Source organism: Scyliorhinus torazame, chromosome 9 (genome assembly GCF_047496885.1).
Source record: "Scyliorhinus torazame isolate Kashiwa2021f chromosome 9, sScyTor2.1, whole genome shotgun sequence".
NCBI classification, from domain to species: Eukaryota; Metazoa; Chordata; class Chondrichthyes; order Carcharhiniformes; family Scyliorhinidae; genus Scyliorhinus; species Scyliorhinus torazame.
The window spans coordinates 264,778,181-264,803,223 of NC_092715.1; the positions used below are offsets into that span (position 1 = coordinate 264,778,181).

The 25,043-nt window shown below is 48.2% G+C and overlaps 1 protein-coding gene across 4 annotated transcripts in view; it reads right to left on the reverse strand.

Moving 5' to 3' along the window:
* The window catches only part of mamdc2a (MAM domain containing 2a), a 154,566-nt gene that overhangs the window by 83,011 nt on the left and 46,512 nt on the right, over positions 1 to 25,043 (reverse strand). For all 4 annotated transcript variants that reach the window (XM_072517392.1, XM_072517391.1, XM_072517393.1 and 1 more), the window contains exon 3: positions 19,748 to 20,004. In XM_072517392.1, the coding sequence (XP_072373493.1) occupies positions 19,748 to 20,004 (257 nt within the window). The remainder of the gene's footprint in view (positions 1 to 19,747; positions 20,005 to 25,043) is intronic.

Genomic DNA, 25,043 nt, shown 5'->3' on the forward strand with positions numbered 1-25,043 from the left:
ATTATTCGGCACCCCTCCGTTGCCAGCTTTGGTATATGATGTTTTTATCTTCTTAATCCTTCTTGGATTGCTGGAGTGTGGATCGACGATTTTTCTAACTCACACGGTTTTCTGCAGTTCTGTTCTGGGTGCTTGCCGTGTGAGTCAAAAACCTCGTCGCCAGTTTCTTTGTGCTATTTGTGGAGGATAGGTGCGCAGACCATGAAAGTACAAGCAAGAGCTTTATTGGAAAGGTGTTTTCTCACAAACTGTTAGACTAGACTGACCGTTGGCCCGCCTAAACTGCCGATGATGTCATCAGTACGTCACATGATCAAACTCTTGAAGTGACCTTGTTTCTTCCTAATTGGACCACGAATACACAACAGATGTCTTTCTCCCTGGAGAACTCCGGGCACAGCCTCATCTCCTTTCTGGGCTTTACAGAAACGTAGAAAAGGTAGGAGCAGGAGGAGGCCATTCGGCCCTTCGAGGCTGCTCCACCATTCATTATGATCATGGCTGATCATTCCACTCAATAGCCTAATTCCGCTTTCCCCCATATCCTTTGATCCCCTTCTAAGTGCTTTATCTAACTGCTTCTTGAAACCATACAATGTTTTGGACTCAACTACTTCCTGTGGTAACGAATTCCACAGGCTCACCTCTCTCCACCACAAATTTCTCCTCATCTCTGTCCTACATGGTCTACCCCGTATCCTCAGACTGTGACCCCGGGTTCTGGCCCTCCCCTGCCACCGGGAACATCATTCCTGCATCTACCCTGTCCGGTCCTGTTAGAATTTTCTCGGTTTCTACGAGATCCCCCCTCATTCTTCTGAACTCCAGCGAATACAATCCTAACCGATTCAATCGCCTCAAACGTCAGTCCCGTCAACCCAGGAATCAGTCTGGTAAACCTTCTCTGCACTCCCTCTAGAGCAGGAACATCCTCCGATAAGGAGACCAAAACTGCACACAGCATTCCAGGTGTGGCCTCACCAAGGCCCTGGGTAATTGCAGTGAGACATCCCTGCTCCTGTGGCTGTCGATTTAAGGAAGGAGTGTCGAGGTGACTTGGTGGATAGGTACCACAATGATGAACTTCAGTTCGGTAAGGAGCGTTAAAAGCAAAATACTGCGGATGCCGGAGATCTGAAGTTCTGGAAAAGCTCAGCAGGCCTGGCAGCATGGGGAGTGAGAAACTGAGTTGATGTTTTGAGTCCGATCTGACTCTTGTACAGAAGAAATGAGTCGTGCTCCTTCTCATTTTGCTTTGTTGCGTGCAGCCAGTTTGTTGCAGTCTGCAATCTCTTCCACGTTGGTGTACAACTGGGCATCCGGACGAGAACGTTGGAGGGCAGACTGGAGAAGCGGGGATGGTTATTCTTTGAGAAGAGGAGATTTGATGGAGCGGTTCTAAACGATTTTTGATAGAATAAATAAGCAGAAGCTGTTTCCATTGGCAGCGAGTTCAGTAGCCACAGGGCACAGGATTTAAGGTAATTGGCAAAAGGACCAGTGGCAACATGAGGAAACATTTATTTTACACAGCGAGTTGTTGGGATCTGGAATGCGCTGAATGAAAGGGCAGTGGAAGCAGATTCAATAATAACTTTCAAAAGGAAATTGGATGAATACTTGAAGGGTAACATTTTCCAGGATAGGGGATGTGAAGGGGAATGGGACTAACTAGATGGATCTACCAGAGAACTAGTACAGGCGTGATGGCCGAGTTGTATTATTCTCCGATTTGAGCAAAGGTCACAGGCCTCGTAAGTGACAGCCTGCAGCTGCATATCGGGCCTTTGGGACCGGGGTTTTCCCGAGTGTTAGTCTCCGTTAACACTCGGGAACATGAGCGGGTTCACAATACTGAAGCTGCAAACTTAGCCAGAAATTTCTATGCTCCACTCAGGGCTCCCGCAAATCAACTGGTTTAGCAAGTGTCCTCTGGCCAGCTGACCAGAGTGCCCGATTGCACAGACCCAGGCCTCTCGGAGATTGTGGGCAACTGGAAACTGGGGCAAGTATCTGTGATGGACGTATTTCTGCTACGGTTCACCCACTGTATTGTATTGTATTATGTTGATGCCCTTGTGGGCTCCGCCCCCTCAGGGGAGGTATATAGATCTGCAGCCTGTAGGCGGCACTCAGTACAGAGCAGTCGCAGGCAGGCACAGATCTAGCTTATTAAAACCACTGTTCACTTCTACTAATCGTCTCATGTGAATTGATGGTCGCATCAGTGTCCACAATCGGCCTCTTCAGACCTCATTGCCATAACAACAGAACCAGTCCCATCATTGAGGGAAGCTGCAGGAAAATCCATCAGTCTGTGTGTGTGTGTGTGTGTGTGTGTGTGTATTTGTGTGTCTGTCTGTGTGTCGAGAGTTGGGGACTGGAGAGCAGAATGTTGATCCTCCAGGAGCACGGTAGCATAGAGGTTAGCACAATTGCTTCACAGCTCCAGGGTCCCAGGTTCGATTCCCCGCTGGGTCACTGTCTGTGCGGAGTCTGCACATCCTCCCCGTGTGTGCGTGGGTTTCCTCCGGGTGCTCCGGTTTCATCCCACAGTCCAAAGATGTGCAGGTTAGGTGGATTGGCCATGATAAATTGCCCTTAGTGTCCAAAATTGCCCTTAGTGTTGGGTGGGGTTACTGGGTTATGGGGATAGGGTGGAGGTGTTGACCTTGGGTAGGGTGCTCTTTCCAAGAGCCGGTGCAGACTCGATGGGCCGAATGGCCTCCTTCTGCACTGTAAATTCTATGAAATAAGGTGAAGAGCAAAAAATCCATATGATTAAGCCTTGCTGGCGTATAGTTCCAAAGTTCCTGTTTTCCGTGGGAACAGTAACATAATTGTCACGTTGCTGGATCGGTAATCTGGAGAGCTGCACAATAATTTAGAGGCGTGAGATCTGAAGACCACCATGCAAGTTGTGAGGTTGAATTCAGTTAATTTAGTATATCTCAGATTTACCTGACCATGATCAGATTGTTGTTAAAAACCCAGGGATGGAAATCTGTCGTCCTCACGCGATCTGGCCTCCATGCCACTCCAGGGCCACTTCGATGTCGCCAAGCGAGTCACCAACACAGCTCACCACCACCTTCTCATGGACGATCCAGTCAATTCTGACCTTTCCAGTATATGTACGCCCATCACTTGAACGAAGAAAATTAGTTCCTAGCATCTCCATCGCTTGGAGGTACCTCCGTCACAAGGGGCAGCAGATACCTGGGAACACCACCACTTGCGCGATCCCCACCAAGTCGCTCACCACCCTGACTTGGGAATACATCGGCCGTCCCTTCACTGTCGCTGAGTCAAAACCCTGAAACTCCCTCCCTACCAGCGCTGTGGGTGTACCTACACCACATGGACTACAACGGTTCAAGAAGGCAGCTCACCTGCATCTTCTGAAGGGCAATTAGGGATGGACAATAAATGCTGCCCTAGCATCGACGCCCCCATCCCATAAAATTTAATTTTTTTTAAATAGCCATTCATTCTACATGAGCTCATCCAGCCCGTGGCAATCCAACAAGTTCAACTCTCTCCTCAACTTGCATGCTGCTACCTCGCCTAACATTTCCTCTCTCTAGACCAGGGGGTCTTGAAGCCCTAAGCTCAGACCGGTCATCCAGCACAGTTGGAGGGTCAACGTTGGAGTCTCTTGTTCAGTTTAGCTCTGGCCCATTCCTTAAGCCATTGGAACAGCCCGTCAAATCCTGATGCAGAGATAATTTCAAACTCTCATTGAGTTAGAAAAACCCCGGGTTGTATTTTTAGAGACAGCAGATGTTGAATAATTGTAGGGCACCGGTGGCAGAAAAGGAGGAGGGAGGAACGCACTCTATTAACTCGGGCAGTCATGCCCTCTCTGGGCCACAGGGAAACCTCTTCAAACGAAAGTCAACTGTTGCTTTAAATCTGGGTGAAGGTGGTGCTCAGCTTTGTTTTCAGCCTCCAGAATATTGGCAACAGAAATATCTGAGGGAACTTAATGTGCGTGGCAATCCCAATGAAAATGGCCAGGGCGGGTTCAACATCCATTGTGTGGTCTCAGAATAATGGGGCTCTGTTACCCATTCCAATGCAGTCCCTTTGAGCAGAGTACGTTAAGGAGAGATTTGATAGAGACGCTCAAAACCGCGAAGGGTTTTGATGCCATAATCAAGGAGAAACTGTTTCCAAAGGCAGGGAAGAGAATGGTGAAAGTTCCGGAGGGGAAACACGGAAGCATTTTTATTTTTATTACACGGAGCTGCTGTGGTTTGGACTTCGCTGTCCGAAAGGGCAGTGGAAGCAAATTCAATGGTAACGTTCAAAGGGGAATTGGATAAATGGTTGAAGAATTGAAAGGCTCTCTGGGGAAAGAGCAGGGCGGGCAGGCTTGGGACTAATTGGACAGCACTCACTCACAAAGAGAACTGAATGGCTTCTCTCTCTGGCGTCTGATTCAGTTGTTCAAAGAGAGCAGGAAGTAGGTGTGTAACAACCCATCTGGTTCACCAACGCCCTGGACGGAAGGAAACCTGTCCTCCTTACCTGGTCTGGCCTACATGTGGCTCCAAACCCACAGCAATGTGTGGTTGATTCTTATATGCCCACAACCAGCGACTCCCACATCCCATGAACGAAAATAGAAACGTCTGCACAAATCAATGAGTTTGACTGGAGGTATGGTAGCCTCGTTGTCACATTGCTGGTCAAGTAACCTCGAAGCCCAGCTAACGATCCGAGAATGCAGGTTCAAATCCCACCAAACTCAATTGTCCGGAATGAAAAGGTTACTCTCAGCCGTGGTGAAACCATTGTCGATTGTTATAAAATCCCACTGGGTTCACGAAGGGAAGGAAATCCTTACCCAGATGGCAATGTGGTTCGCCCTTAACTCTCTCTGAAATAACCACTCAGTTATATTCAGTACGTCAGCTCTTCAAGAAGGTGGTTTAAGAGCGGGCAATAAACGTTGGCCTTGCCAGTGACACCCACATCCAAATAAAGGAAGTATATATATATATATATACCTTCTGACTCCCAATTCTCTCCCGTGTCCAAAAAGCAACCTCAACAAAATGAAGGCCACAGATGTTGGAAATTACAGAATGATCCAAACAGACTGTTGCCATTTTTGTCAACTAATTTCCTGGGCTGCTCATGTGGTTCCTGCCACGAGTCTGGCATCAGCTTCTGAAACTATTAACCCGTGGCTCCTTCACAGGTTCCGTGACGGCACCAGCTTCACTTCAAGAGTTTAAGGCGGATTTTTTATTTTTTGTTAGGCTAAATATCAGGCAGCAGCAGCCCAGGGGCAGGCACACAATATTTCAAACATATTTCTTATCCAAGAGATCAGGGAATTTACAGTGCAGAAGGAGGCCATCTGGCCCATTGAGTCTGCACCGGCCCTTTGAAAGAGCACCCTATTTAAGCCCACGCTGCCAACCTATCCTCGTAATCCAGTAACCCCACCCACACACTAAGGGCAATTTAGCATGGCCAATGCACCCAACCTGTACATCTTTGGACTGTGGGAGGAGACCAGAGCACCCGGAGGAAACCCACCCACACACGGGGAGAACTTGCAGACTCCACACAGTCAGTGACCCAAGCCTGGGAATCGGACCTGGGGCCCTGGAGCTGTGAAGCAACAGTGCTAACCACTATGCTACCGTGCCACCCCAAAGATGTCACCAGAACTTGTGCATTTCCCACCACAAAAGCGACACACACATGCACGTGAATTGCCTTCGAGTTGCTGTTGAGTTGGAACGGCCGTGTCAGAAACATCTTAGAACTACCAGGAAATGGAAAATCCGTATTGCCGCCATGCTTCACGTTACCCAATGATCACATCTTGGGAGTTGCTTTATTCACCCTTTCCCTTGTTGTCCAACCTGACTCAGCGGCATGACAGGGCGGAAGGAGGCTCTTCAGCCCACCCAGTCCATGCCAGCACTCTGTACAGCAATCCAGTCTATCTCAATTTCACAACCCTTAGCTGCGGGCCCCGAAAAGCGCCGTCCTCGGGGAGGGAGCCCCGTGCCTGGGACCATTGCCAGAGGCTCGCTCAGCAATTCTCCACCCCCAGGCGTGGGACTAATTGGACAGCACTCACGCACAAAGAGAGCTGAATGGCTTCTCTCTCTATGGCCTCTGATTCAGTTGTTCAAAGAGAGCAGGAAGTAGGTGTGTAACAACCCATCTGGTTCACTAACGCCCTGGACGGAAGGAAACCTGTCCTCCTTACCTGGTCTGGCCTACATGTGGCTCCAAACCCACAGCAATGTGTGGTTGATTCTGATATGCCCACAACCAGCGACTCCCACATCCCATGAACGAAAATAGAAACGACCGGCAGAGTTCCCAACGGCATGGAACTAACCTGGTCCAGCCAGTCGGGATACTCGCGTGAGTCCGCGGCCGCTCTGGTCGGGGGGCGGGCCAATCGGAGGGCGGCAGGCCTTAATGTGGTCAGGGAATTCATGTGCGGGGTTTGAGGGTCGGGCGCGCAGCCGATCGTGGGGGGGGGGGGGGTCTCTTTCTTGGGTCTGGCTCCGCGGTCTGAGTCCACCATAGAGCACGGCACGTCCGCTGGAGGCCACCGCCGTGCGCATGCACAACCTCTGACCCGGAACTGCGGGGGCCCGTATCTGCACAAAAGCTGCTAGATTTACTCCAGATCCCTGCTAGCCCCCTGCAGGGCTAAGAATTCCTGTCCCTTTGATCCAGTATTTTCAGGAGTAAAACACTACTGTTTTGACGCCAGCGTGGGGACATAGTCCCAGATATGGAGAATCCAGCCCACAATCTACACTCATCTACCACTAATCTCTACACTAATACAATAACTACGATCTGCTCTCACTTACACTATCTTTCCTACAGTCTGTCCTCTAGCTTTCTCCTCAATCTCTCACCCACAAGGCTTAGCATCGATGTCTTATATAGTTCTACATCTAGCTCCCTCTAGTGGTCGATTTGGACATAACATTAATCCTTTCAGTTCTTTACATTTATGATAATGTCACAATCCCCATTTCCACCACTTCGTGGGCAGCGGGCCCCAGGTCATTACCACTTGCTGTGTAAAACAAAAAAAAAAAGGTCCTTTCTGAAACCCCCTCCCCCACTGCCAATAAATCGCTCTCAACAACCTGAGAATGAATGACCAACAATTGAAGAGCTAGTGGTCGTGAAAATATTGCATGCTTTTGCATACCTACTGAATCTATAATAATCCCTGTCCTGGGCCTAATTTGTTTTGCTGCATTATTTATTCAAGAGCGTTAGTCATGCTGGATGCTCACAGCCATGTCTATCAACTTATTTTTTAAAGATTTGTTCTTAGAAGGTGAGCCAAGACCAGCATTTACTGCCCATCCCTAGTTGTCCTCGAGAAGGTGGTGGTGAGCCACCTTCTTGAACCGCTGCTGCCCACGTGGTGTAGGTACACCCACAGTGCTGTTAGGGAGGGAGTTCCTGTATTTTGACCCAGCGACAGTGAAGGAACAGCTGATATATTTCCAAGTCAGGGTGGTGAGTGACTTGGAGGGGAACGTCAAGGTGGTGGGGTTCCCAGGTATCTGCTGCCCTTGTCCTTTTAGATGGTAGAGGTCGTGGGTTTGGAAGGTTCCATCAAATGAATGTTAATCCACTTGTATTGTTTACAATCGCTTGACTTAGACTAAAGCTCGTACTGGCTATGCCTGTAATTGGTTTGAACATCTTTAGTGGTCTCTCTCTGTTAGCCATGCCTAACTAAATGATAACGTAACCCAAAGTGTAACAATAACACCCCAGATCTGAAGCAGGTCTTTTACACAAGCTCCCAATGCTTCGCCAATCTTTACCGCCGAGGAATTGAATAAATGCTCTGCAAGTCTTGGATAAGATAATTTACATAAAAGGGCTCAAGGAATTGGGGGCAATATTAACATAGATAGGGGATCGGTTAATAAAAGAAAAGAAAATGCTTTCAAGTCCTCAGTCAAATATTCAACTTTTCCTGACTGATTCTCAATTGTCATCATCAGTTCTCTTTACATTCGCCAACTCCTCTTTCATACGCGAAGGTTGATTTTCTGTATCAATCAGGTTTCCTTTCAATTGTTTGTTATCTGCAATAAGTGTCTCATTTTTCTCCACGGTAATTTTGAAAAAGTTACTGAGATTACCATGATCAACTGCCTGTTGCAATACAGTTGTCATCACATTCCTGTCTCCACAAGCCAAATCATTACCTAGGATGAAATCCATTCCCCCAGTAGGTCATTTAGGAATAATTTCTACCATAAATATTCCATTTACAAAATTACTTCTTAAAATTAACTTCACAAAAAGAAACAGGTTCATCCCTTCCATTAATATATCTTACTACATTTTCCTTCATAAAACTTCCTGGAATACAAATTGTATCATCAGCTACCATTAATGACTGATCTGTTCCTGTCACAATTTTAATTTGTTTACTTACTTAGTTAGACGAGTAAGGGAAAACCTTTCCCATTGAAACAAAACATGCAGAACCTCCACTAGCCTGACATCCTTCACTAGTACTCAAATAATTCTCTGAAGTACCCTGAGATCTATTCCCCTTTTTCATTGTTACTGAAAGAGCAAATTTCGCCTACACCACTTTTAACAGCCATTCCCTTTTCAGATGCTTCCTTTCCTACTTCTGAAGCTGGTTTTCCATTTAGTTTCCAACAATTTACCTTAACGTGTCCCATTTTATAACAATGGAAACACTTAGACCATTGAATTTTCCTTTTTGATCTGAAATGAAATTTCCTGACCATTCCCTGACCATTCCCAACTGTTCCACCTCTTTCTTGACTGTTTTCTTTTGTCCTTCCCACTTTCTACCCTGTTCATGTTTAAAATGATGACTGAAAAAAAAAGGTTTGGTTCATAATCATCAGCTAACTCTGCTGCCTGTCTAGCAGTTGTTATTTTTGTTCCTCAACATGCACTCTAATAACCAAAGGAAGTGAATCTTTAAATTCTTCCAAAAGAATCACCTCTCGGAGGGCTTCATATATTTTCTCCATCATTAACGCTCGTATCTAACGGTCAAAATTATTTTGCTTCACTCTCTCGAATTCAATATTAGTTTGTCCCGGATTTTTTCCTGTGTTTTGACATTTCTGCCTGTACACCTCAGGAACCAACTCATCGGCACCGAGGGTAAGTTTCTTCCTATATCATAATCTACAGGTACCTCCTCTGACAATGATGCGCACACCTCACTAGCTCTACCCACCAATTATTTTGTAAAAGTAATGCCCAAATTTCTGTTGATCATTTCATCTGTTTAGCTCCCTTTTCAAAAGAAATAAAGAATGCTCCACATCTTTTTCCTCAAATTTTGGAAGCTTGTATAAGTAGACATGAACCCACTAGGTTCATGTCTAGAACTACTTGCTTCCTCAACTCGCTCCTTTTTTAACTGCCAACATTTTAAACTGAAATTCTCTCCCTTTCTCCTTTTCTCTTTCTGCTATTGTTAATCTTTCCACTTCCACTTCAAGTTTTCTTACTTTAATTTCCTTTCAAAAAACCTTCTTTTTCCCTTTCTACTTTGTGCATTTCAAGTTTCTCCGTTTCTATTTTTTCTCCTTTTCCTTTCTTTTTCCTTGCAGTTTTTATTGTTTTATTTGTAATTGAATTTTAGCTAATTCAGTTTCCACTTGGCCTACCTGTCGGCCCTTGCAATTTTGAATGTTTCACTATGCTTTGAATAATGTCACCTTTCCTTACCTGCAGGTAATCCCAACTCCAATTAATCTGCCAATAAATCGGTCAGTTACATCCTCCATCTTTAGAAAGGTCTTGGCGATTTCCAACTCCATTTTGGATTCTAACCTATACAATATACCTCACGGTAACTACAATTCTTTTTCGCCACTACCTCAGTCCCCCACCTACTCTTTATTAAGGATTCACAGATCCCAACATTTAATAATAAACCCCGGAACAAGATTTACTATTCAGCATGCCTTCCACATTTTCAAAATATCCCAACAAATTAATACTAATCAGCATCCAATAACCCTATCGCTATGTTTTGAAATCCCACAAGAGCCCCCACTTCTTGTACGATCCCAGTTGGTGTTATAACTGGATGCGAAGATCCCAGAATGCAACTCTGGCTCAAAAGACCATAAAGTTTACTTTTGTTTTATACAACAAAATTGTATAAACGTGGAGGGACAGATTCACAGAACCACAAATTAGTTCTAACAACCAGGAAAAAAAATGTAAACATGAAAAAAATTGGATTACGAGTATGTACTTCTTGACTCCCCCTTAGCGTAACAGTTACGCACAAATTTTAAAATTGACACATATTACAAAGTACATCTTAATCTACAATGGTCTCATTGACACAAAGTGCATTTTAAGCACACGAGATGACTCTGGTAAGACACAATCCTCTCTGAAGCCAAGTGAATGTCTGTGTATTTTGCCTCAAATTCCCAACTTCCGCCCCCCCCAGATGATGCTTATACTGTCATCCACCTTGTCTCGCTGAACTCCGGCTTCAACACGAGTGATTTCAAAGTCCGCTTTCAAAAGTCACACTTTTAAATCTTCTTTTAAATTTTGCCGTCTCTCTGCTGCTCCCATCAAGGTTTCACTTTCAGGTTTTACACTTCTCCCTTCAGGTTTCCTTTGTCCACTGATTTCCACAGTCATTTCAAATAATGTCTCCCAGACAGTAATAATTTCTCAAAAACCTCAGCACGACTGCAGATATCTTTGTGGCCTCTCACGTGACTTTACTGAACAGTAATCTGTTCTCATTCGCAGTTTCCTCAGTTTTGATAACTCCAGACTTCTTGGAAACCTCTCCTCATCTCTCTAGTTTCCTTAACTAGCTGGACTTTAGGTTCCAGCATCTGTCTTCTTAACCATTACTCCATAGTATGGCTTTTCTTCTAGCAAGGCTGAGAGATATTCCCTCTTTAGCCTTCTAAAACCAACTGACTCGAGCAGAGCTGCCTTCCTCTTACTATCGATCTCCAACTGCAATCAAGTCAGTTAAACTAAAACTTAAAAGTGTGTCTACCTTACAAGGCCCCAGTTGCTAAACAACCACTGCTGATTGATATAGTCTTTATGCCATAGCCTTCTCTAAGCACAATGGAATCACAGTGAGAATTGAAATCAACCCCCACACACAAACACCTTTATCCAGCTTCATTCTAACTATTAGGTTTTACTCTTCCGGGCAAGGAAACATTAAATTAAACCCACTTAAAACTATAAATTATTTCTAATGTTTACCAATACAAATGTAAATCTCTTAAGACTACTTTTATTTTATGAACAGTCAAGATGGGGAGAGAGTTCATGGTCTAAAGTTGTTGAACTACAAGGAGGTCACCACAGATATTCCAAAGAGATATAGATCAGTTGAGTGACTGGGCTAATAGTTGGTAGATGGAGTGTATTGTTGGGGGTGGGATATTATCCACTTTGACAGGAAATAATGAAATGTGTTTTTAAAGTTTAAATTATGTTAATGTTGGTTTTCAGAAGGATTTAGGTGTCCTTGCACACAAGTCACAGTATGTTAACATGCAAAATGTTTGTCAGCCTTTATTACAATGGGGTTGGAGTATAAGAGTTCGGAAGTCTTGGAGCAATAATAAAGGGTTTTGGTAAGATCACACGTGAAGGACTGCATTGTTTTGACTCCATACCGTTGTAAAGATTTACTTCCCCTGGAAGGGGGAACAACTAAGATGCACTAGATTGATTCTTGATATGAGAGGGGTTTCCTATGAAAAAAGATAGAGTAGAATGGGTCTATATTCTCTGGAGTTAGCAGAATGAGAAGTCAACTAATTGAAATATTTCAAATTCTTTGAAGCTTTGACAGGGTGGATGCTGGGAGAGAGAGAGAGAGAGAGTGTGTGTGTGTGTGTGTGTGTGTGTGTGTGTGTGTCCCAAGAGTTGTGAATCTTTGGAGTTTCTGCCCCATAGAGTCCTGGATGTTCAGTTGTTCAGTATATTCAAGGCTGAAATTTAATAATAATAATAATAATGTTTATTAGTGTCATAAGTAGGCTTACATGAACACTGCAATGACGTTACTGTGAAAATCCCCTCGTCGCCACATTCCGGCGCCTGTTCAGGCACACAGAGGGAGAATTCAGAATGTCCAATTCATGTAACAAGCACATCGTTCGGGACTTGTGGGAGGAAACCGGAGCACCCGGAATAAACCCCGGCAGACAGGGGGAGAATGTGCAGACTCCGCACAGACAGTGACCCAAACCGGGAATCGAAACCGGAGGCGGGATTCTCCGCCGGCGGGATGCTCCATTTTGCCGGCAGTCCGGGGGTTTCCCGACGGCGTGGGGCTGCCCCACAATGGGAAACCCCATTGACCAGCCGGCAAAACGGAGCATCCGCCGGCGGGTCGGGGCGGAAATGTGGCGCGGCGGAGCGGAGAATCCCGCCCCGGGTCTCCGGCACTGTGAAGCAACAGTGCTAACCACTGTGCTATCGTGCCGCCCATTTATCAAAATTTGGTCGGGAAGGGAATCGAGGGATAGGGCGGTAAATTGGAAAAGTTCAGCCAAGATTTTATTGATTGGAACACCTGATTCAATTTCTTCTAGACAGCCATGCATCTATGTTCTCCAATTATACCAAGACTGATGATACAATGCGTAGTGTGCACAGAAGCATGAAATTACAAAGCCACATTGATAGATTGGACGAATAGATAAAAGTGTGGCAGATAGATTTCAATGCAGGTCAATGTGAATTCATCCATTTTCAAACAAAAAAGGGCTGATCTCAGTCTTATATTAATAGTGAAAAACTGGGAAGAGTGAAGATAATAATAATAATCTTTATTAGTGTCACACGTAGATTTAGGGATCCCTGTACACAGATCACAAAAATGTCATGGTCGGGTTCAAAAAGTTATTATTGAAATAGACTTTACGTCTGGAGAACTTGGCCGGGATTCTCCGAAATCCGATTTTCATTTAATTTCATTTTAAACATTGACGCCGGCATAAACACCGATCTGCGCATGCGCGTGGTTGCCGTCTCCGTGCCTGCGCGGAGCAACATGTCGGCGACCGAAAGGCGGGCCCCCGCGGAAGGAGGTAGGCCCCCTACAGGTCGTGGCCGCCTGCCAATCGGAAGCCCCCGATCGCGTTCCTGGACCCCGTGGAGGCCCGCCCCAGAGTCAGATCCCCCCGCCCCTCCACCAGGACGTCCACAGCCGCCGCGGATCTGAGCTCCCAGCGGGTGGTGCCAGGTTTGAACCACGCCGGGCGGACTCGGCACAACTCGGCGTGAGTTCGGCCAGTCGCCCGCCGAGAATCACCACGGGGGCCTCTTTCAGCAGCCCCCAACCGGCGCTGTGGCGACCGCACGGGCTCGATTGCCGCCGATTCCCCAGTCGCCGGAGAATCGCGGCCCGGCATCAGAGTGGCATGGCGGGAATTTCCCGCGCCCCCGCCGATTCTCCAACCCAGCGGGGGCTCGGAGAATCCCACCCCTTGAAAATAAAGGGGAGAGAGTTTATCTACAGATACCACAAAATTCTGGTTAGGCAACATCCAGAGCACTGTGTGCACCTCTCCTCTGAAAGGAGATACTGGCTTTGGAAGGATTGCTGTGCAGGTTCACCAGAATGTCACCAGGTCCAAGGATTAGGTTAAGGGGTGATTCGATTGAGGATTTTTGATGATCTTGAAAGGAATTGAAAGGGTAGAGAGAGAAAGATGTTTTTTCTCTCAGTGACGGGGAGCTCAGGGGAAGGGGCATAACCTCAAAGTCAGAGGCAGACAATTCAGGAACTTAGGAACAAGAGGGGGCCATCGAGCCTGCTCTACCATTAAGTACGATCATGGCTGATCAGGCACTTCAATGTCTTTTCCACCCACTATCCCCAGAACCCTTTGCATTATTGTGAATCAGAAATCCATCAATCTCTGATTTAAACCTACGCAATAATTGAGTTTCCTCCACCCTCTTGGAGTAGAGAATTTCAAAGATTCACAAACCTGTGTGCAAATACATTTCTCCTCATCTCGATCCTAAGTGGCTTCCCCCTTATTCTGAAATTGCGCCCCCTGGTTCGAGACTCTGCTGCCGAGGGAAACACCTCACCTCCATCTACCCTGTCTATTTGATAGGTTTCAATGAGATCACCTCTCATTTGTCGACACCCTGGAGAATGCAGGCCCAGTTTTCCCAATCTCTCGTCACAGACAGTCCCGTCATGCCCAGAACAAGTCTGGTGAACCTTCGTTGCTCTCCCTCTACAGTAGTGATATCCTCTCTGAGGTCAGAGGACCAAAACTGGACACAGTACTCTGGGTGCGGTCTAACCAAGCTCCTATACAACTGAAGCAAGAGAGATGTAAGGACACAGTGCTTCACACAAAGGGTTGTAGCTGTATGGAATGCCCTCTCCCAAAAGGTCAGAGCTCATTTAATAGTTTTAAATCTGAGATTGATAGACTTTTTGCTCGTCAATGTTGTGTTATTCACCCTGGGGTAACACGGACTGCAACAGGAAACAGATGGATTGTAAAGCATACACCAAACTTAGACGTTGGTTCAATACGATTTATTGAACTTCTGTAACAATGCACACAGCTTGCTGTGGGCTGACACTCTACTACTCTAAGTGTACTAACTCTAACTAACTAGATCAGGCTAGCTCTGATCCACATGTAGAAGATGCTAACTGATATATACACCCTGACTGTCACTACAGTTGTCACCAGTGGAAAGAGGCGGAGTGCTGATGCCTCGCGTGTTTTATAGTGGGAAACCCCCCTCTGGTGTTCTGTCTGGTGATTGGTTGTGTTCTTTCCTGTGTGTTGATTGGCTCACCTGGGTGTCTGTCACTGCCTGTTTTTACCTCATGATGTGCATGGGTGCATATTATAACAGACAACAGTTTAAAAGGTGATGGAAGCAAGGCAGGTGGATGGAGTTAAAATGCCACAATCTCACACAACTGGCTCAAGGGACTGAATCTTGTTGCTATGTTCCTGTCATGAGGCCAGATATGAAGCGTTGAACTGGTTTCGTTCACAGAGTGACTTATAATTAACTTTAATCAATATAATTTGTCTTTACGTAATAACATGAAATAATGAACACATTCCAGTTCCCCACATCTTGTTTTACCCCTTCATTCCAACATTTTGAAGGCAAGACACTGCACATCCTAATTATCTATGCTCTACCTAATCAGCAGTGGGATCGGGTTTTCCGAATACAAATGAAAAATGAAAGGCCTCTCCTTTTTTAATGCCTTTCACAATTTCAGAACATTCCAAAGTGCTTTACAACCAATAAAGTACTTAAAAGTGCAGTTACTGCTGGAATGTAGGAGACTCAACAGCCAATTTATGCAAAGCAAGCTCCCATAAACAGCACGGAGATAACAAAGCCTAAAGATTGCACATTGCTGGAAATCTCAAATAAAAAAAAAAAATTTTAGAATACCCAATTCATTTTTTCCAATTAAGGGGCAATTTAGCGCGGCCAATCCACCTACCCTGCACATCTTTGGGTTGTGGGGGCGAAACCCACGGAAACACAGGGAAAATGTGCAAACTCCACACAGACAGTGACCCAGAGCCGGGATCGAACCTCGGACCTCGGCGCCGTGAGGCAGCAGTGCTAACCACTGCGCCACCGTGCTGCCCGTGGAAATCTGAAATAGAAACCGAAAAGGCTGAAAGCACTCAATAGGGTGGGCAGCATCTGTGGAGAGAGGGAGAGAGAGAAAGAGAGACAGAGATTAGAGGAAAGAGAGAGAGATAGAGAGCGAGAGAGAGAGAGAGGGTGGGAGAGAGAAGGAGCGAGAGAGGAGCAAGAGAGAGAAGGAGCGCGAGAGAGAGAGCAAGTGAGAAGGAGCAAAAGAGAGGGAGCGAGAGAGGGGAACAAGAGCGAGGGAGGGAGAAAGAGGGCGAGAGTGGAGTGAGAAAGGAAGCGAGGGAGCAAGGGAGTGGGAGCGAGAGAAAGCGAGAGAGAGAAAGCGAGAGAGAGGGAGCGAGAGAGGGGGAGCGAGAGAGGGGGAGCGAGAGAGGGGGAGCGAGAGAGGGGGAGCGAGAGAGGGGGAGCGAGAGAGAGGGAGCGAGAGAGAGGGAGCGAGAGAGAGGGAGCGGGAACGAGAGAGAGGGAGCGAGAGAGAGTGAGCGAGAGAGAGAAAGCGAGAGAGAGAGAAAGCGAGAGAGAGGGAGCGAGAGAGAGGGAGCGAGAGAGAGGGAGCGAGAGAGAGGGAGCGAGAGAGAGGGAGCGAGAGAGAGGGAGCGAGAGAGAGGACGAGAGAGGAGTGAGAAAGGAAGCGAGAGCGAGGGAGCAAGAGAGTGGGAGCGAGAGAGAGAAAGTGAGACAGAGGGAGCGAGAGAGGGGGAACGAGAGAGAGGGGGAGCGAGAGAGAGGGAGCGAGAGAGAGGGAGAATGAGAGAGAGAGAGAGAGAGTGAGTGAGTGAGCGAGAGGGAGCGAGAGGGAGCGAGAGAGAGGGAGAACGAGAGAGAGAGAGAGCGAGAAAGAGTGAGTGAGCGAGAGAGAGAGGGAGCGAGAGAGAGAGAAAGCGAGAGAGAGGGAATGAGAGAGAGAGGGAATGAGAGAGAGAGGGAGCGAAAGAGAGTGAGCGAGAGAGAGAAAGTGAGAGAGAGGGAATGAGAGAGAGAGGGAGCGAGAGAGAGAGGGAGCGAGAGAGAGGGAGCGAGAGAGAGGGAGCGAGAGAGAGGGAGCGAGAGAGAGGGAGCGAGAGAGAGAAAACGAGAGAGAGGGAGTGAGAGAGAGAGGGAGTGAGAGAGAGAGGGAGTGAGAGAGAGAGGGAGTGAGAGAAAGAGAGTTAGTTAATGGGTCCAATTATAACTTATCAAAACCCACTCAATTGCAACAAGTTAAAATTGGGCCCAATGCTTCAGACAGAGAGGTAAGTGAGCTGAAATGTTTACTGTTTTTCTCTCTCCACAGATGCTGTCTGACAAACTGAATTGTATTTGGTGGTTATATCCCACCGAGGCTGGCAACCGTTTCACATTTGTGGCTTTCTGGTGTCTCTCATTGTAGCTACTTTCCTTCAACCAAACTCTGAACCCAGAAAGTCAATTGCACCAAACTAGACTGGTAACTCCTCATCTGACTGATGGATTGAGTATTTTCAACTACAGTAAGTGAGGACAAGCAAAGAAATGCCCAAACCAGCTTTCGTTACCTGAAACACCCCATCAAGTTCTGTTCAATATCTCCGCGTCCTGCTGTCCAATCAACGTGATTCCTGGAGAATTCAGTGTCGCTCAGTGGCATTTGGAATATATGCTGTACCATCGATGTCCCATCTTGCCACCACAACAGCACAGAAACTTGTGTTTATACTGTGGCTGGGATTTCCCAGCGCTGCTGTGGTGGGACCCGCCGCGGGGGATGAGGCAGGCCAGCCAAACGACCATTGGCTTTCAGCGGGGCTAAACGTTCCCAGTGAGTGGGACTGGAAATCCCGGCCCGTGTTTTTAAACACAGCAAAACAGGCACTTCACAGGAGCAAAACTAAGCACTCACATAGGGAGATACGAGGGAGATAGATGACTCAAACCTTGGTCAAAGAGGTCACTTTTAAGGAGCATCTTAAGGGAGAGAGAAGTGGGGCGGGATTCTCTCAGCCCGGGGCCGGGCCGGAGAATCCCCGCGACGGGCGTCAATCGCGCCACGCCGCCCCGATGCCGGCCAGCCGATTCTCGGCCCGGGATGGGTCAAGCGGCCGTCGTAAAACCGCCGAGCCCCGCTGGTGCCATCCATACCTGCTCTCAGCCGGCCGGAACTCGCCGTTGAAGGGTCGGGGAGCGGCTTTGGGGGGGCGGGGGGGGGAATCCGACTCCGTGTGGGGGGAGGGGGGGGGGGTGGCCTCCGATGTGGCCTGGCCCGCGATCGGGGCCCACCAATCGGCGGGCCGGCCTCTCTGGCGTGGATCCTGCAGCGCACTGTTCACACCCAGATCTGCCGCTGGAGAGGCGTGAACCGCTCCAGTGCCATGTAGGGGCCAGAATTAGTCCTCGGCTCGGCCCGTGAAACACAACGACGTTTACGACGGCGTGGACACTCTGCCGCGGGATTAGAGAATCCTTCCCGTGGTGTTCTTGGTATCAGGGAGACCTGATAGAGGTCTACAAAATTATGAGGGGCATAGACAGAGTGGATAGTCAGAGGCTTTTCCCCAGGGTAGAGGGGTCAATTACTAGGGGGCATAGGTTTAAGGCGAGAGGGGCAAGGTTTAGCGTAGATGTACGAGGCAAGTTTTTTACACAGAGGGTAGTGGGTGCCTGGAACTCGCTACCGGAGGAGGTGGTGGAAGCAGGGACGATAGTGACATTTAAGGGGCATCTTGACGAATACATGAATAGGATGGGAATAGAGGGATACGGACCCAGGAAGTGTAGAAGATTGTAGTTTAGTCGGGCAGCATGGTCGGCACGGGCTTGGAGGGCCGAAGGGCCTGTTCCTGTGCTGTACATTTCTTTGTTCTTTGGTGTTGCTTATTTCGGGATGGTTGGAATCGTGTTCACAAAGACCACAAAATAGATTTTATTTACACTACGAAACTGGGATACGACACTTCATAGAATCATAGAATTTACAGTGCAGAAGGAGGCCAGTCGGCCCATTGAGTCTGCACTGGCCCCTGGAAAGAGCACCCTACCTAAGCCCACACCTCCACCCTATCCCCGTAACCCAGTAACCCCACCTAACCTTTTTGGACACAAAGGGGCAATTTAGCACGGCCAATCCACCTAACCTCTTTAGACTGTTGCTAACGTCTTTAGACTGTGGGAGGAAACCGGAGCACCCGGAGGAAACCCACGCAGACACGGGGAGAACGTGCAGACTCCGCACAGCCAGTGACCCAAGCCGGGAATCGAACCTGGGACCCTGGAGCTGTGAAGCAACTGTGCTAACAACCGTGCTGCTAGTCCTTCAGAATACACAATAACATCTAACTACACTCCTCTACAGCTAATCTCACTACTGGTATAAACTATAATCTATTACTCACATTATCTGCTCTTCTGGTCTTCACTAGCTATCCCCTGCATACACTACTCCCTGAAGGCCTAGCATCACTGTCTTATATAGTTGTATCTGTAGCTCCACCTAGTGGCTACTCTCGACACTACATTAACCCTTGAAATGCTGATAATTATGATAATATCACAAGAGATATTTGGAGTGGTTTAGGGAGGGCAATCCAGATCTTGGAGCCCAGGCAGCTAAAGGCACGGCCAGTAATGTCGGCGCCATGGAAATCAGGACCGCCCACCGGCCAGGATTAGAGGAGGGTGGGGGTCTCAGTGGGCGTAGGGCTGGAGGACGTTACAGAAACAAGGGCTGGAGGACGTTACAGAAAGAGGGTAGCACTAAGACAAGGTAGGGATCTGAATATGAAGACGGGAATTTTAAAATTGAGGCCTTGCTGGATGGGGAGCCCAAAGGCAATGGGTTGAATTGAACTTGGTGAAAATGAACATGCAGCAGGTCAAGATTACAGAAGGTCCAAGGTTGAATGGTTGGGCTGTAAAACCATCGGAGGAGGCAAGGGTAGAGGTAACCAAAACGTGGATGAGGAAATCAGGGCCTCGAGGTGAGCCGAGGGAGAACTCCTGCACAAGTGTCGACATCAACAGTTTTCTAGACATTTTCCCCGAAATCAGCGAAGGGCTTAGAAGAGTAAGCGACTTGCTTGCACACCGTACGTACCTTCGATTTGTCTGTTATGTTACTGACGCCTATGCTAGCAATCTTCCAGCTGTCGGAGGGTTGGTTGGCAGACCAGAGCAGAAAGTCAAAGCTGTTTCCTTCTGGTCGAAAGTACATATTCAGTCTTCCAGGATCCGTACCAGTTATCTGATACACAAGTCGCACGCAGCTTTCTCCCAGACCTCGGAGCTGAGGGCTGGTGAGGAGGCCCACTTTGCCATAATGACGAGGAGAGCCTTCAATGTAGACATAGCGACCTGCAAAACAAGGAGGACACTCACCATTATCAAACTCCAAATCAGCCATCATTTTGCTGGAGTGTTCAATTAAGTGTTGGCAGGAGAAAGCCCCTTTCCCCTTCTCCCTCTCACCGCACCCCCCACCAAGATCCTCCCCAAACTCCCATAATGGGGAAATGCAACAAGAGGTGAAGAAAGTGATGACCAAGTCCACAAAAACGTTGGAAATCTGCAAACGTGCTGTCGATTTCTCTACAGAATTGACCTGAAATTGGACATCGCAAGAAGGCAGAATTTTATTCTGGACCAAATTAACCACCATGGTGACGGTCCTCTACCTGAACCCGTTTTCAGAGGACATTCTCTCAATTAATTTGCTTCTTTTGGGAGCAAGGACACTAATAGGGCACCTTGTAAAACATTTTGAAAGTTTTTAAAAAAAATTAATTCCCTCAACATATCCACAAATGTTTCTGTATATTTCTAAAGTCATCCTCCGTGATTTCAAATCATGCTCCTCATCGGTGGTGACCTAGTTGCCAATTAAAAATGCTTTTATTTTTGTGACAAATGCATTTTCAACTGCATTAATAAAACTGCAGAAAGCTACTACTTTTTGTCATGTTGGGTGTTCCGCTATACAAACGAACCAACACGGTTGTCGATGGTACAACTCTGTTTTATTACTCTTGATAACATCTACTGTATACTTCTGGCTGTGGTTCGTATTTACCAGTTAACCTGTGGACCCAGCCCTTGCACTATCTTAGAGAGGCACTCAGCACATGGTGTATGTCCGAGTGGCACGCTGTGAGCTCTGTGCTCTGAGCTATCTCCTGCTGGAATGAGCGGGAACTGTGGTGTTCCCCGTTTTATAGTGCGTGTGCTCTCACTGGTGATTGGCTGTGATGTTGTGTGTGTGTTGATTGGTCCGTCGACCTGTCCATCAGTGTGTGCGTGTGATTGCACCATGACATGTTTATATGAATATGACATCCCCCCTTTTCACAAGAATATGTGCCTACATGGTAATAAATATTGGTGTGTACTGAGTGCGGCTGAGTATGTGTGTGCAATATTTACAACATGTACATGAGGCTAAACTATATACAGAGGAAGGTGTCAGGTGCAACATAGCAACGAGGTTGTACCATAAGCAATACAAGTGCAATCATCAAACATCGAAAGAGAACTCCTGGAACGACAAAAAGAGAAACACATTAACATTGTTGCACAACAATTCAGTGAGTCCAATGTGCAAACAGGCGTATAAGTCCAGCCTAGTAGGTGGGCGACGAATTCGGGTTGACCGTTAGGGTGGCACACCATTCATCACCTGGATTGACGCTGTGCACTGGCATCGGCTGGTGGGTCCTACTTGGGGACATCCGATTTCTGTCAATTACCGCAACGCGGAAGGCTTCCCGGTCGTCGGTATCACCGGTCTGTACGTCGTCAGGGTATGACTCGGTGTATGGAGGCTGAATGGCCCACACGTCCCTGCGAGGCTGGCAGAATTGCGGAGCGTAGGCAGGTTGAGCTGCTCGACAGCAGGCAGCGTAGTGGCCCAGCTTGCCACAGCGGAGGCATTGTCGATTTTTCGCTGGACATTGCCGCTTTAAATGTGCGGATCCACAGTTGCCGCACGTCGTGACGTCATGGCTTTCGTTGCACCACCGCGCATGCGCAGTTCGGTCCTGCGTAGAACACGCCTGCGCGTCACGTCACGTCCCTCTGCGTCAACATCTCTTTTGGCGCATACAAGCGCGGGAGGCCGTGGAAAGAGTGCAAAATGGCCGCCCTCGTCTGGGCCGCTGGTCGGGAGGAACTCGATGGAGTGGACCCGCTCGGCCTCGTGGGATCCGTGCCGTGCCGATTCGGCTGCCTGGAATTGAGAGTACTGGCTGGTCGCGTTTTCGTGGAGGACGCAGGTTTCGATGGCGGTGGCTAGAGTGAGGCTCTTTATTTTGAGGAGCTGCTGGCGTAGGGTGCCCGAGGAGACCCCAAAAACTATCTGGTCCCGAATCATGGAATCGGAGGTGGCCTCATAGCCGCAGGACTGCGCGAGGATACGGAGGTGTGTCAAAAAGGATTGAAAAGGCTCATCCTTACCCTGCAGGCGCTGCTGGAAGAGGTACCTCTCAAAGCTCTCATTCACTTCGACACTGAAGTGTTGCTCAAGTTTTAGAAAGACCATCTTGTACTTCGTCTTGTCCTCGTTGTCCGCGAATGCCAGGGAGTTGTAGATGTGGATGGCGTGTTGCCCTGCCGTGGAGAGGAGGAGGGCGATATTCCTGGTGTCGGATGCATTCTCCCTGTCTGTGGCTTCTAGGAAGAACTGGAAGCGCTGTTTAAACAGCTTCCAGTGGGCGCCGAGGTTTCCAGCGATTTGGAGCGGCTGCGGCGGGCTGATGGTGTCCATGGCGCAGGATGGCGGATCGCTGAAGATGTGCAGGTAGGTCTCACAGTTGCTGGGTTCCAATCCTGGTACTATGTCGTGTTGGGGGTTCCGCTACACAAACGAACCAACACGGTTGTAGATGGTACAACTCTGTTTTATTATTCTTGATAACATCTACTGTATACTGCTGGCTTGGGTACGTGCTTCGCCAGCTAACCTGTGGACCCAGCCCCAGTACTATCTTAGAGAGGCACTCAGCACATGGTGTATGTCTGAGTGGCGCGCTGTGAGCTCTGTGCCCTGAGCTGTCGCCTGCTGGAATGAGCGGGAACTGTGGTGTTCCCCGTTTTATAGTGAGTGTGCTCTCACTGGTGATTGGCTGTGATGTTGCGTGTGTGTTGATTGGTCCGTCGACCTGTCCATCAGTGTGTGTGTGATTGCACCAGGATATGTTTATATGAATATCATGACATTTTTAAATACATCAAGGATTATTTTGCAAAGCAATATTTTAAAAAAATAATTTATGGGCACGATTTAACATAAAGTCCCATTTTGGGCGGGTATATCGGGTTCTTTCTCAATGCCTGCAGCACCAAGGATGACCCGCTATCAAACGGAGCCCTGTGGTTTCCTCTCGTCTTGGTTGGGTATGCCCCGCCAAGGCTGCACTTACCTCACTTCCTGCATAGACGCGCTCAACGGTGCAGGAAGAGATCGGGGCGCTAGTTTTAAATGCCGCCCCAATCTCTCGATCCATCTCGGACACCCCACTGCAGCCTCCGGACCCCTCCCACCCCGTTGCCCCAATTTATGTCTCCCCCCCCTCACCCACCTCAAAAGGGCAGGGCACCCCAGGGCCCAGTCCATGGAACGGGCAACCTGGCACTTTGGCACTGCCAGCCTGATGCCCTGAAAGTGGCATTGCCAGCGTGGCACAGCCAGAGTGCCCCGGGCACTGCCGGGGTGTATGGGTGGCACTGCTAGGGTGCCTTGGGGGGGCACTGCCAGGGTGCCAGGGGGAGTGCCCAGAGCATGACCTACCGGGGACCTCCGATGAGAAACACCTCCCAGGTGCTGTTACGCCTGGTCCATGTTTGTGTGACACAGTGCTAAACAGCGCCATGGTGAGGTCTCCCAGGCGTTAGTTCCCGGTCCTGAGATGAACTGGGCGGCGACATATTTAAATGAGCCTAATGGTTCACTTAAATATGTTAATCTGGATCTCGCCCTCGCTGACGTCACAGAATCAGGCGAAACAATGCCGTTCAATCACGCTGCCCGCTTTGAAACAGAGCGAGGGGTTCATGCAGATTTCTGCATTTGATGATATGCAAATAGACTGGAGAGAAATGTGAGGAAAATCTGGGGCGGGATTCTCCCATCGGGCGACTAAGTGCCGACGCCGGAGTAAAAACGGGAGTGTTTTACTCCAGCGTCCGTTCCGGGACCCCATTCTGCGGCCCACAGGGGGCTAGGACTGCCAATTGCAGACCCGGCGCCGCGGATTCCACGCATGCACAGTTGGGCCGGCGCCAACTAACGCATGCGCAGTGGCCTTCTTCCCCGTGCCATCCCCGACGCCAAATGGTGCAGGGCTACAGTAGCCGGCGCAGAGGAAAGGTGGCCAGAGGGCAGAGAGGCCGGCCCGCCGATCGGTGGGCCCCGATCGCGGGCCAGGCCACAACGGAAGCCCCGGATTCTCCGACCCGGCGGGGGGTCGGAGAATTCCGCCCAGGTTCTCAAAATGGGTGCAATGTTTGATGCAATTTGTGCTTGGAGTGTGGCAAACGCCCATTGGAAACATTTACTCCCTCCACCATTGGTACACATTGCTGCCACTATACAACAACTCACCAACGCTCCTTAGGCAGCACCTTCCAAACACTCGCCCTCTACCACCGAGAAGGACTGTGGAGATTAAGGTTACATCACACGAGCTCTTGGTTTATTTTGATATCAACGCGTAACTGCGTCCATAGAACCCAAAGGATGAATGGAAGCTGTTATGTGGTTTAGATTTTTTGGCTCTTGCGATATACATTTATGAGCAGTGGCAACGGGGCTATACATAAATCAAGGATGTTGTGCAAAAGTTGTCATAAATCACAGGTTGGACCCCCAGCTTGCAATATTCTGGGTCCCACAGTTCCGCAAGGATTTCAAAGCCCTGGAGAGAGTGCGGAGGAGATTTACTGGAATGGGACCAGGAGATGAGGGACTTCAGTAAACGTGGAGAGCCTGGAGGAGCTGGGACCGTTCTCCTCGGAGGGGAGAAGGAGATGGTGCAGAATATTCAGAATCATAAAAATTCTGTTGGAATTAGAAGCAGAGAGAGGGAGATGGCGGAAGATTTTTCTGCCGAGGGTTGTGGTGTTCTGGAATGCGCTGCCAGAAAGGGCGGATTCAATAGCAACTTTCAAATGGGAATTTTTGCAGAGCGATGGGGAAAGAGCAAGGAGTGAGGTGGGGACTGATTGGGAATTCTTTCAGAAAAGCCAGCACCGGGACAATGGGCTGAATGTCCTCCTTGTGTGCACGATCATTCTTTGATTCTGTGATTTCTGAAAGCTTAACACCCCTCAACATAGTGAACACAGAATTCACCCGATTTACTATTCCTATTGTCATTTTATAGGAAGGAAGCTTAGCTTCG